This window comes from Arvicanthis niloticus, chromosome X, assembly GCF_011762505.2.
Source record: "Arvicanthis niloticus isolate mArvNil1 chromosome X, mArvNil1.pat.X, whole genome shotgun sequence".
In the NCBI taxonomy this organism is placed as follows: domain Eukaryota; kingdom Metazoa; phylum Chordata; class Mammalia; order Rodentia; family Muridae; genus Arvicanthis; species Arvicanthis niloticus.
The window spans coordinates 7,442,245-7,455,322 of NC_047679.1; the positions used below are offsets into that span (position 1 = coordinate 7,442,245).

A 13,078-nucleotide genomic window follows, 5' to 3' on the forward strand; every position below is an offset into this window, starting at 1 on the left:
ACCAAAATAGTGCAAGGCAGGGAGATATGATGTAGCCAGTTCTCAGTGATGTCTGAGTCCTAGGAGTCTCCACCCACTAGGTCTGAATTGGCATTGTCAGATGGAAGCAGTTTACTAAAATCAGTGTATTTAATTGTGCTTAATTCCGCATTTCTCTTCATTTTCTCAAAAAACAAAACCAACTAACCAAATAAACCCACCAAAAATATATATTGGTGGCCATAGGATATATCGACGTTATTTTCTTTTGAATGTATATCTTCTGATGCATGTCTGTATGAGATTATTCAGTCTTGATAATTAGATTGAAATTATAATTGTCATCTCTATTGGCAGGTGTATTATATTGTTTTAAAATTATTTTGATTAAATAATGCACTGGTTTGTACCTCATCGCAAATTATAACTGTATAGAAATGTTTTAAAAATTAGTAACCCCTATCAAATGATGTGACTCAGTAATTGAGTATGGGCTTAGCATGTTTAAGGCTCTGGATTCTGTTCCCAAAGCCACATAAACACACAGTTAGAAACCCTGCTTCAAAACTGTAAATACTTTTTATTCTACTGCATAATGTACTATGTTCAAGACACTGTTGGTTTAATCTCATTTGTTGCACTGGTGTTGAATTATAAAATATTGTATCAAAAATTTTTAGTCTCCATTTTTTTTACCTTAAAAATTTACATTTTGTTTGCATAGATAATACCAATGGTATCTTCACACATTTTAAATTTTGTAAATTTATAAGTTGTGGTGGACCAATTCTTTAATTCATGAATGGTGACTTGTAAAAGTACCTTTTATTCACCTGGCTCAGTTCTTCTAACTTCCAGGCCTAGTCCTGGGAGCTTCTAGTCTCCATAAAATCTAATCCAGGCCTAGAATGCTTTCAGCCTCTGAGACTTCTGAATAAGCTCACCCTTTCTGAGCTCTGGGTGACTGGTTCAACTCAGCTGTTCTGACTCAAAACTCCTCTCCAAGCTGACTTAACTCAAGCTAGCTGCTTTCTGCTTCTTATTGAATTGCTCTGCTTAGCCTAAAACTAACTCTAGCAATCTTTTCTAATCTTCTGGCTCCTCCTCATTTTCTGGCTTGTTCTGTCTTTACCTGTGTTTCAATTGTTCTGTCTACAACCTGTGTCTATAAAGCTTTCATGGTAACTGAGAGTTACTACCTCTGAATTCCACAAACTGAACAGGACTGGCTAGAAAGAACTAAGATCTGCATGACTCTGTCTCCTGAGTGCTGGGATTAAAGATGTATACATGCTTGGACCTAAGCTTTTCTTTACCTGAAACTTGGCTCTATACCAGACTGGCCTTGAACTCAAGAGATCTGTTTGACTCTGTCTCCTGAGATTAAAGGCATGTCTATATTCCACCCAGATCACATAGAAAGTTTTTGCATGTGATCTCTTGCCAGAACAGCCATGTTCTGAATTAAAATCAACATTCCTTTACAGTGGCTCATGCCTCTAATCCCTTCACTTGGGAGATAGAAGCAGGAGGATTGCTGAGATCGAGGCCAGCCAGGCTTCCATAGTGAGTGTTTACACAGTTAGACCCTGTCTTAAACAAATATGAATGAAATGATGTGCTTTTCCCACCATGCCATAACCAGATCTGGCCCTGTTAGGTCTGCAAGATGAGTAGGGTGGCCACAGATGACATTTTTTTCTTATTTGTTTGTGGCCAGAGGACTTTCCTTTTGTGGGCTCCACCACTCTGAGCCCCAGTGCGCTTTTTAGTGCTTTGAGTTCCTAGGTTTCAGTTTGCCTATTTGAGGGATTAAAGGATGAGTTGATAGGGCCTGGTGGAAATATCCCTAAACTCTTAGATTTATTATCTAGGACTTACAAACGAGAAGAAAAATTCCCATGTTATAATACTGAAGAGTTCTTAAGTGTTTCTTAAACATGACCTCTTGATGTCAGAAAAAAAACACATTTTTTAAAATAAAAGAGTACATTGAAAATCTTATTGAGGTGTAAATTTGTGTTCTAAAATATTTTTTCCTGATATTTTTCAACTAGGAAAGTCTCGGGTGAGCAGTAGTGACTCACACAGTCCTTTAATGCTTGGGAGGTAAAAACTTGGGAGACTACAGAGTAAAACCCCATCAAACCAAAACCAAACCGGAAAAAGGGGATAGGGGGAGAAAATTTATAAATGTTGACTTAAACCCTGACCTATGGAATATAAAGAACTCAGTTAACTGATGGTATTGGACTTTTAATAGATAAAGTAACTCTTTTTTAATAGAATTTCAGATGTTTTTCCTGTCTTTTTCTCATATATATATGTCTTTTGTGTAGCAACCTAGAAAATGCCATGCTTCCTTTTCAGCTCCTACTAATTGACATTGTTATTCAGTTCCAACCTTTATAGAATTATGTCTTCTATATCCAGACTTCCCTTTGTTCCTACTCATTGAAAATAATTTAGAGCAAATATTCAGATATAAAAATAATTTTTAATTCTCAACTGTTCAGCTTCCATAGAGACTGCACTTCCAGCTCTTATTGTACCCATCTTGGAGCCCTGTGGTAATTCGGAGTGCCTACACATTTTTGTAGATTTGCATTCTGGAATGTTCCAATTGATGCTTTATGGACTTGGTAAGTTACTAAATGTAGTCATTCAATGTAAGTGTGTGTGTGTGTGTGTGTGTGTGTGTGTGTGTGTTGCCTGCTTATATGCATGTACACCGTTAGCACTAAGAGGTCAGATCTCCTGAAACTGGAGTGTGGTGGCTGTGAATCACCATGTCAGTCGTGGGAATTGAACCTGGATTCTCTGCAGTAATAACATGTGCTCTTAACCCCTAAGCCATCTTCTCTATGGCCCAAGGAAAATTTTGTAAGAAAAGCAAACTGAAACTTCTCTACAATAATGTGTGGGAAGGGGTTTGTGCAGCGTTGAAAGTAAGTATGGGAGGAATGATGAACTGACAGCTCTTCCTTGGAACTCTTTTTTTTTAAAGTCTAATTTGAAATTTTTTTGGTATTAGAAGTTAAACTTTATTATGTAAAAATAACAGTGATGGCTGATTTTTAGATTATCTGTTCAGGAGTTTAGTTTTTATTTAATCACTAATAAATTGACATAGAAATGACTACTAGGAATTGCTAGTATCCTTTGTGACTAGAGAACATATTTATGACAGTATGTCTATGTAATGATTTGGAATATAGATCCCTAGAGGAATTTTCTCTGGCCTTAACTCAGTAGAAATGAAAGTTTGATTTCTAGTCAAGTGTGTGAACTGAACTATATTTCCAGTCCTAAAATTTGATTTCTTTCAAGGTCAGCCTGGTCTACAGAGCTAGTTTCAGGACATCCAAGGCTACACAGAGAAACCTTGTCTCAAAAAAAAGTTTGATTTCTAACTTGTTCTTTTATTGTGTGGGTATTCTCAAATGATATATATATTTACTAGGAAAAAAGTGTTTTCTATGACTGCTCAAACAATATTCCTGATTATGGTGTATATACTCTATTTGGAGTTAATATTAAACAAAAGAAATTAAAATAAGGGATTTTTTGATTCTATTATGTAGCTATAAAGGTAAGTTAAATTTTATTATTCATTTAAAATTGTTTTTAAGACAGGATATGTAGTTTTGGCTGGCCTAGAACTTGCTATGTAGCCCAGGCAGGCCTTGATTTCAAAGAGATATCCCTATCTATGCTTTTTGAGCTGGGATTAGAGTCATATACCTATTACACTTGGCTAAAAAGGTAGAATTGTGAAACATACATTAGCAGCTCATGAAAAATAAGACTTTGAATTACATATTTATGATAGGTAAATGGCATATGACAGTGGTTTGCTTTTTTAAAGTTCCCTCCCCCATCATTTAAAATGGAAACATCACTTAATTGTTGCTTAAGTATATGACAGTTCTACATGACAGCAGACAGCAAAACTGAAATCACATCATCTGGTAATACTCATCCTTTCCCTCATTGTTATCTGCTTTCTAGGGTAGCCATGTCTTCATAGGCTTCAGAAAACTTTACTTTTATCTCTTCCCTCATACACCAGTTGACAAGGGCATGTTTGTCCTACATCAGGTCAGACATGATGGAAGTAAGCCCAGCCCTGTGGAGTTTGTCAGGTTACCATAGCTCACTGCATAGTGCCTAGGTCTACAAACTACCTTAAGTAGGAGGCTGCTAAGTATGCTAGTCTTGAAGCTAATGAATAACCCAGCCAAACTGGATAGTACAGTTGGCTTTGAGGCAGCAATGACAGCACCGACATTTTTGGGAACCCTGTCACTGTGATATAACAAGTATTAAACTATGTATTTATCATGCCATGGCTGACCATCTTGTTGGCTGGATTAGCAAGATGATGGGCATTTGAGGACAGAGGAAAATCCATATGGGATAGGGCACCATGCAATGTCTCCTATGGAAGGCAGTGATCTGAGGCACAGGTGGCCAGGAAGGTAGTTAAGTTTAGTTAGTCCAGTACTCATGATCAAGGTTTTCCTGATGGATGTTATAAAGGCTCTGATGTATGTTCTCACTGTTGTGGGGGCTGCAGAGAAATAAGTTAATGTCAGTGGAGTTTGTTTTAGTGTGGGCTTCACTCCTGACTCCTAGGCTTTTTTTGACATGTCCTTACAAGGGGTGCACACTTTCCTTTCTGTTCCTGTAGAGTAGTGCTTCTCAACCTTCTTGTGCTGTGACCCCTTATTGCAGTTATTACCATGTTTTGGGCAATGGGGACTGCAATGGCTTTTTTTTTTCCTGATTTTTTTTTTTTTTTTTTTAGATTTTGATCTAGTTAAAATCATTTTGTGCCTTCCTTTTTTCCCTTAGTGTTCTACTTATTAATATTTTCTACTGCCATTAAAAATTTAGACTGGCATCTAGTAAGCCAGTCGTTTAAGTCTATCTTGCATATGCTTGAGATGACTTGTGTGCTGTTAAAAGAAACACTGATTTTTTTTATTTTAGTTAAGATTCTAACTCTAATAATTTTCTGAATTTTAAGTACTTCATAAGTTGGAAATGCATTTGTTACTTGTTCTTGCCAGTGAAATGGGAAGGAGGAAAAGCAAGTTGATTGACAGCTCTTGGTTGGATTTATTTTATTCTCTTACTCACATACAACATGGTTTTCTGCCTAAAGTTTAATTTAAAGTTTGGCTGCATAGATAAAGCTTTTGTTTGTGTTTAAGCAATGGGTGAATGAATTCTTTATTCTGTAGACCAGGCCACTCTGGAGGACATGGAAAAATCCTTGAATGATGACATGAAGCGGATCATCCCTTGGATTCAGCAACTGAAGTAAGCTTACTTAATTTAGCTCCAGACTGAAAAGGGAAACCTATCCTAACAGTATTTATTTTCTTCTCCATCATTATTCTTAATCAGTCACTGTTCTTAAAAGTTTGTGACATGAAACCTGAGCACCTTTGGTACCTTGAACTCTAATTTGCCTTGGAACTCGTCCAGGATGGCTGTCCTATCAGATTGCCCTCTAGATCCAGTGTTGGTCAGAAGGGCATGACACTAAACTTTGATTCCTCATCATATTTTCTCCAGAACAAGCACTTCACAAATTGTCCTTTAATAGAAACCGATTTGCTCTTGTTCAGAAGCTTTGTGGTATTAATCTCTCAGCAGATACTGTCCAAATTGTTTCTTTTTCTCTAACATTGTCATTTAGTTTGTTTCAAAATTACCCTGTTAACAGAATCAGAGACAATTACCTGTGCTTTCATTTCCATTCTGGCCCCACTGAGGGAGCTTTATGTCAGCTCTTACCAAGCTAGTCTTACTCAATTGATTTCTGCTTTTGAGACAGGCTCACACAACTGAAACTTATCTCTCAGAATTGCTATGTAGCTGAGACAAGTCTTGAACTCCTTATCCAGCTTCCTCTATCTCTCATGTACTGGCATTATAGACATGTGCCACCATGCTGAACTCAGAGTCTTCAAAACACTTTATAAGATTTATTAATTTGTAGTAAAGTTATCACATTTGACAGCTGTCTCAACAATCTAGTTGTACCACATTTTTTAAAAAGTACTTTTCTATTGCCCATATACAGTTAATCATCATTGCTAGCCCCAGGTAATCGCAAGTCTATTTCTTGTTTGAGTTTTGTTTTTAAACAGAAGCATAAGCTGTATGATTTGATGGGCTTCTTCCACTTGTCTTTTTAGTGGTCATGTTGTAGGATGTGTCTTTATTTTGCTTTAATCATATTTTACTGAATGGACAGACCACATTTTCTTTATTCTATAGTAAATTGGTTTACAATAAATGGAGTTGTTACCACTTCTTCTTGGCTGTTATGTGAACTTACATTTTCATTTTCTGTGGCCAAAACTTGGCAGTGGAATTGTTGAGGTAGAGAGTAAAAATTATGTTAGACTTGAAAGAAATTCCCAAACTTCTTTGCAAAGTAGCTATGTCACTTTGCCATTCAATCAACATGTGAGGGTTTCTGTTTTTGCACAGATACTTGCTATTGTTTGGTATGACTAGGTATCTCATGGCAATCTTAGAATACTTTGCCATAATGGCTAATGATATTGAGCATCTGGTCCATGTGATATTTTTGTATTATGGAAGAAAAACAGATTCTATTTAAAGAAACAGCTGGGCATGGTGGCACATGCCTCTAATTCCAGAACTTGGCAGAGATAGGAAGATTACTGAGTTCAGCCTTGTTTCCATAGTGACTTTTAGGTCAGCCAGAGGTGTATATAGTAGGGGTTCTAATCCCAAAAATACCAAGCCAAGCTAAACAAAAACCCCAAATAACTCACATATAAAATATAAACCCCAACTTCTTTAGTATTTGTGTGAAATAATAACCTGGACATGTACAAGCCTCTTGTCCTAGCCCTCAAAGATCTGCTTGTCTCTGCCTCCTGAGTGCTGGGATTAAAGGTGTATGCCATCATACTTGGCAATATTTAGGATTTTTAATGTAACTGTGAGCTTGATTTTTGACTTATAGCCACGTGTATGTTCATTGTTCATCTCTTTTTCCTTTAATAACATTAGTAGACACAATAGTCTCAAAAAGATATTTTGATTAGAATGAATATTCATTTGCAACTCTTGCCAGAAATGAAACAAAGGATATATTTGAATGTTTACCTTTAGTTTTTCCAGTTGATTCTTTAAAGTTATAATTAAATGTTAGATGGGTTTTAATGATTAAAGAAAAAAATAGATTTCTAGGACTCTGTAGGGAGAGAGAGCTAGATCTGTGAGTTTTGGGGGCTACCTGATTGATATAGTGAGTTGTAGGCCCAACAGGCTACAACAATTTGGTAATGTGTCCACTGACTAAATTTCAGCTATCATTCTTTTTGAGACAGGGTTTCTTTGTATAGCTCTGACTGTCCTGGAATTCACTCTGTAGACCAGGCTGGCCTTGAACTCAGAAAGATCTACCTGTCTCTGCTCCACCACTCAGTGTTTTTTTTTTTCCAATTATTCTTTAGTGCTCTATAATTTATTTGTAAATCAGTGGCATATAGTTAACCAGAAAAGTTATGATTTCATAACATGGATTGTCTTTTAAATTAAGGTTTTGGCTGGGACAACAGCGTTGCAAACAATCTATAAAGCATCTGCCTACAATAACCACTGAAACGTTGCAGCTTGCCAACTTTTCCACACACCCCATTGGAAGCCTTTCTAAGAATAAGCTGTTTATTAAACTTACCCGCCTTCCACAGTACTACATTGTAAGTATGCCAAGATGATTGATCAAATTCAGTAATTTTGGTTGTACACAGAAAGCTTTCTTGTCTAATTTCACCTGCAAAGGAATTTTACTTGGTGTCTGACCTTCATATAGGGATTTTCAACCCAGCGGGTAAGATTGAAGGAATAAATCAAGTAAGTCTCTGCTGGAGAATGTAAGATAGCCTCCACCTCTCACCCTAGTGCCTCTGCCATAGTGAGGCCTAGCTTGTTGGGGAGCCTTTGTTTATTATATTAGACAACGGAAGCTTAGTTTCTGATTGGAATGAAGCATCTCTTTGGTTAGATAGGAAAAATTGAGTGAAACTAACTATAGCTATTATGAAACTTTGGAGATGTTTGGTATCATGACAAACTTGCTTGGTTTTACTTCAAGAATTTGGGAAAACATACATTACTAAAGTAGCTTTCTTTTCTCCTGAGATTTTTTTTTCCTTTGTAATGTTCCGTTTTTCCTATTTTGAGATGCTTGACTTTTCATATTTTTATTTTTCAGTTTGGTTTTTGTTTATTTTGTTTATTTTTGAGATCTTTGAATTGGTTAGAATTATTTTTAAGTATTACTATAAATATAGTTTCACACTTAAAGAAGTTTATATGGACAGCAAATATTTTCGATGAAAATCTATGGTGCTTGGAAGTTTTAATTCAAGGTTTTTGGTTGAAAGGAATAGGAATGAAGTTTTAAGATTTTCAGCTGTACTTTTTAATCATAGTATCCTAAAGTGATACCACGAACCAGTTGATCTGTTGAGTTAATACATTAGTGAGTCTATCACTGACATGGATTTTATCAATTCATTTCTTGCCCAGTTGGCTGAGCTACATTTGAAGGGATGATGAATAATCAGCCTGTGAACATACATAGAGCTTTGTGCTCAGTCACACCAAAAGTAAAATTAAAGTAGGTATATACTGTTTAAGTTGCTGGCTTTATTTAGTGTCAATGAATAGCCAGCTTTTAATATCAGTTGCCTGATAATAAAACAAAAATTTGGCTGACTTCGAAGCCAGCCTGGTCTACAGAGTGAGTTCCAGGACAGCCAGGGATACACAGAGAAACCCTGTCTGGAAAAACCCAAAAAAAAAAAAATTGTTTTAGTGGGTTAGTTCAAACCTGAGTATAGGTCATTCTCCTTCCCTTAGAATTTGTCTCTACATGGCCGTTAAAAATAGGATTGGTACCAGCAGGTGGCAGGTGGTGGCACATGCCTCTAATCCCAGCACCTGTGGGGCAGAGGCAGGCAGGTCTCTGAAGTCAAGGCCAACCTCATCTATATAGCAAATTTCAGGATAGTCAGGGCTACACTGAGAAACTCTGACAAAAAGAAAAGGATTGCTGTCTAATCAATTGCTTCATAGTTTCTTTTTGCTTTATATTTTGTCACTCATGTCTATGTTATAATTAGATAATATGAAAATCTGTGCTTTTCAAGTCTTTGACATTTATTATTTGGGTGGTACTGGAAATTGAATCCATAATATAAGACATGCTAGGCAAGCAATTTACCACTGAACCCTTCTTTTTTATGTTTTAAGACAAGGTTTCATTAACTTGCTGAGGTAACTTTAAACACAGCTCTGTAGCAAGGCAGGACTTGAACTCATGTTATTTGTTTTAGTGTTAATTGTTTATTTCATGTATGTTTGTGCCACCATGTGTGTCTAGAAGACAGAGGAGAAGATCTGATCCCCTGGGACTGGAGTTATACAGGGTTGTGAGCTGCCATATGGTTGCTTTGAATTGAACCCAGGTCATCTGAAAGAGTAGCCAGTGCTCTTACCCTCCGAGTCCTTTCTTCCTCCCTAGACCTTAAACTTGTAATGTTCATGCTCTGTCCTCCTAAAACCTGCGATTAGAAAGCCTGACCCACCAGGCCTACATTAAACTTTTTTATTTTTGTACAGTATATGTTTTGGTAAGTGAAAACTGTTGTAACCTCTATCTCAGTAAGGGTAGAGATTTATCATGCCACTAAGAGTCCTCGTGCTCTGGTTTTTAGCTAGACGTTGATATTTGTAGGATGGCATAAACTGTGACATCTAAAGACATGGTGTGGCCCCTCAATGGCACTCTCAGAAGGCGTGTTCAGCTACATTCCAGTGCTGCTGCTTGCTCATATTGTGCCCACAGTGACTATAGTTTTTAGCTTAACACTCGGGCTTCAGCTGCATGTGTTGGCAACTGGTGTGTAGCCCAGTCTGAGGGATATGGAGGCAAGAGGAAACAGTTCAAGGTCAGCTTGGACTACTTGAGACGCTATCTCAAAAAAAAAAAAAAAAAAGAAGGAATTTCCCCTTGTTTCCTAGTGAAAGGTGGGTTGGGCCTCTAATCCTACTTGTTTTTTTCTTGGCTCCAATAATTGAGGTTTTAGGGAGTATTCACAGGTAAGGGAGGTAAAAGGACAATTTAAATAGATAATTTCCTAGAAGATTCGCTCGGCTTAGATACATTTTTTTCAACTTTCAACAGGAAATGTGAAGATCAAGGATAACTAATAGCAATAATTTAATGATCTCATTTCTTGTGTTTACTGTCGACAAACTGCACTTGACTTTTTTTTTTTTTTTCCGAGACAGGGTTTCTCTGTATAGCCCTGGCTGTCCTGGAACTCACTCTGTAGACCAGGCTGGCCTCGAACTCAGAAATCCGCCTGCCTCTGCCTCCCAAGTGCTGGGATTAAAGGCGTGCGCCACCACCGCCCGGCTGCACTTGACTTTAAGATGGCAATGTACAATGGTTCTTATTCTACTGGGTCTCACTTCTTCCTCATTTGGGTCATTTTAGGTCGTGGAAATGCTTGAGGTTCCTAATAAGCCCACACAGCTATCGTACAAGTATTACTTTATGTCTGTGAGTACTCCAGATCGTGAGGACAGCCCTGTCATGGCACTGCTGCTACAGCAATTCAAGGACGACATCCAGGATTTAATGTCCTATACAAAGACTGAAAAACAGACCAGAACTGGTACCAAGCACAAGGTATGCTCACATAGAAGTTAGCACAGAATTGATCAGTAGGATTGTTTTTGCAATGCCCTTCTCATTTTATTTTATTTTTTTAAAAAAACTATTATTACTGTTTGGGTTTTTTTGTTTGTTTGTTTTTGTTTTGTTTTTTTTTGTTTTTGTTTTTGTTTTTTTTTTTTTTGAGACAAGGTTTCTCCATTTAGTTCCAACTGTCCTGAAGAACTGGCTCTGTAGATCAGGCTGACCTTAAACTGCCTCTGCCTCCCAAGTGCTGGGCTTACAGGTATATGTTAACCATGCTTGGTTTCATTATTTTTTAAATGGGAAAGAGTTAGGTGTGTACACAGCAGCAATGAAACAGTTATGCACATTTTCTGTAAAATGCTTCCTCTTTTGAGAGTAGGGGGTTGGTGACAGAAGTGGAACACAGGGCTTTGTGTAATCTAGGCAAGCACTGAGGTCATTCCTAGCCCTTATTTGTTTTCCAGGCCGATTTTGAGCCTTTGTTTGTCATGTTACCTTTCTTTGTAGCCCTGGCTAGCCTCAAACACAACATCCTTCTGTTTTTGCTTCCTGAGTACTAGAATTACAGATGTGTGTCCAAATGCTTTTGTTTTTATTAATAACAATATATCATTTACCACAAAGAAACTTGTAAACACAAAGTCTGTATTACTTAGTTGCTTGTGTCTGTGTTCTGGTTTGTTCAGTAACCTGTGTTGAGAGGTCACATTTGTTTAAGTTAGCCCCAGGCTTTGTTGTAGTGCTTCCATTGCCTTAGTGACTCACAATCACATGGAATTTTTTAAAAATTATTTTATAGTTATCCGATGACCCATGTCCAGTAGAATGCAAGAAAGCCAAACGATCAGGAGAAATGTGTGCCTTCAATAAAGTTCTAGCTCACTTTGTCGCTATGTGTGACACAAACATGCCATTTGTAGGACTTCGATTGGAGGTAAGTGGGGAGATTTGAGATGCTAACTGAAATTGCGTGGCTGCAGCAGGAGTAGTTCCCGGTCCACACAAACTCTTTTGTCTCCTATTCCATCACCTCATAGTCTTCTCCTTAGATTAATTGAAAGTCTATTCTTCCCAGTTAAAGAAAATGGTACAACTTTTAATAATTAACGTCTTCTACCTCATACATTATTTAAGTCTTATCAGAGATGGCTGCTTAATAAGGCATGACTCTTTGTTGAATTGGTGACCTAATGTGTGTTTTTTGAGCACTAGTTAACACTATACTCCTTTCTGAGAAAAATATTAAACTAAATGTTACTTTGATGTGGAATCCATGTCTTTCAAAAAATATGATGTTGTATGGGGCTAGAGAGATGGCTACAGAGTTAAGAGCATTGGCTGGTTTTTTAGAGAAGCCAGGTTCAGTACCTAGCACCCACATGGCAGCTCAACACTGTTTATAACTTCAGCTCCAGGGGATCTGACATTTTCATACAGACATGCCTGCTGACAAAATGACAATGCATATAAAATAAGTCATTAAAAATGTTCTCATTACATCTACCATGTAGATGTAAGTATGAATGTAAAGTGAAGTAACAACTCTTTTTGTTGGATTTTGTTTTTTGAAAAGGGCTCTTACGTAGCCTAGCCTCCCTATGACCTTGCTATGTAGCTAAGGATAAACTTAAATTCCTTATGTTTTTGTTTCTACTTTCCTATCCTAAGATTATAGTCATACGCCATCATGCCTACTGCAACCTCCCATTTCATTCTCATTATTATCAGTACTTTTATCTGCATTGCTGTTTTGCCTACTTGTATGTCTGTGTGTGGGTGCCTGAGCCACGTTCTTCCTCTCTTGGATTTTACCATTTCAACTGCTTAGAGTAGTACCACTGAATTCTTATTGTCTTGGTGGTGGGGAGAATAGGCACATGTTTTGGGACAGTGCAATGCATTCCTGTCCACCTCACTGTGTGTTGGGAAGAATTTTAAGAAATGTATGGTTTTTGCAGGTGCACATGGTGGCTCTGATACCTGTACACAGATGCCCATACATGTTATACACACGGGAACTTCATACATTACTTTCTTGAATTCATTCAAGCTCTTAAGAACTTAACTACAATCTCTCCTTTGAATTGACAGATAATATTAAAACACTAGCTCATTTTCTGCTTATAATAATGCCTGAGCTGTGAATCACTACGTATAATCTTCCTGGCAGTGTTTTTAATTTGTGGAACAGGGTATGTAAGAATCCAGTCATAGAAGACATGTTATTGCTTACTGACGGCAAGCCTTCATTCCGTCAGAGGACCTTCTGGCATGCCTTCCTTACTTGGAGCTCCGCCAGATGAGTTTCAGCCCACCCCCATGTTTGCCTGA

At 37.4% G+C, this 13,078-nt stretch overlaps 1 protein-coding gene across 2 annotated transcripts in view; it reads left to right on the plus strand.

Moving 5' to 3' along the window:
- Med14 (mediator complex subunit 14) overlaps window positions 1-13,078 on the plus strand; it is a 77,323-nt gene that overhangs the window by 29,874 nt on the left and 34,371 nt on the right. For both annotated transcript variants that reach the window (XM_034486374.2, XM_034486375.2), the window contains exons 11-15: window positions 2,496-2,621; window positions 5,229-5,307; window positions 7,574-7,733; window positions 10,541-10,735; window positions 11,547-11,681. In XM_034486374.2, coding sequence (XP_034342265.1) covers window positions 2,496-2,621; window positions 5,229-5,307; window positions 7,574-7,733; window positions 10,541-10,735; window positions 11,547-11,681 — 695 coding nt within the window. The remainder of the gene's footprint in view (window positions 1-2,495; window positions 2,622-5,228; window positions 5,308-7,573; window positions 7,734-10,540; window positions 10,736-11,546; window positions 11,682-13,078) is intronic.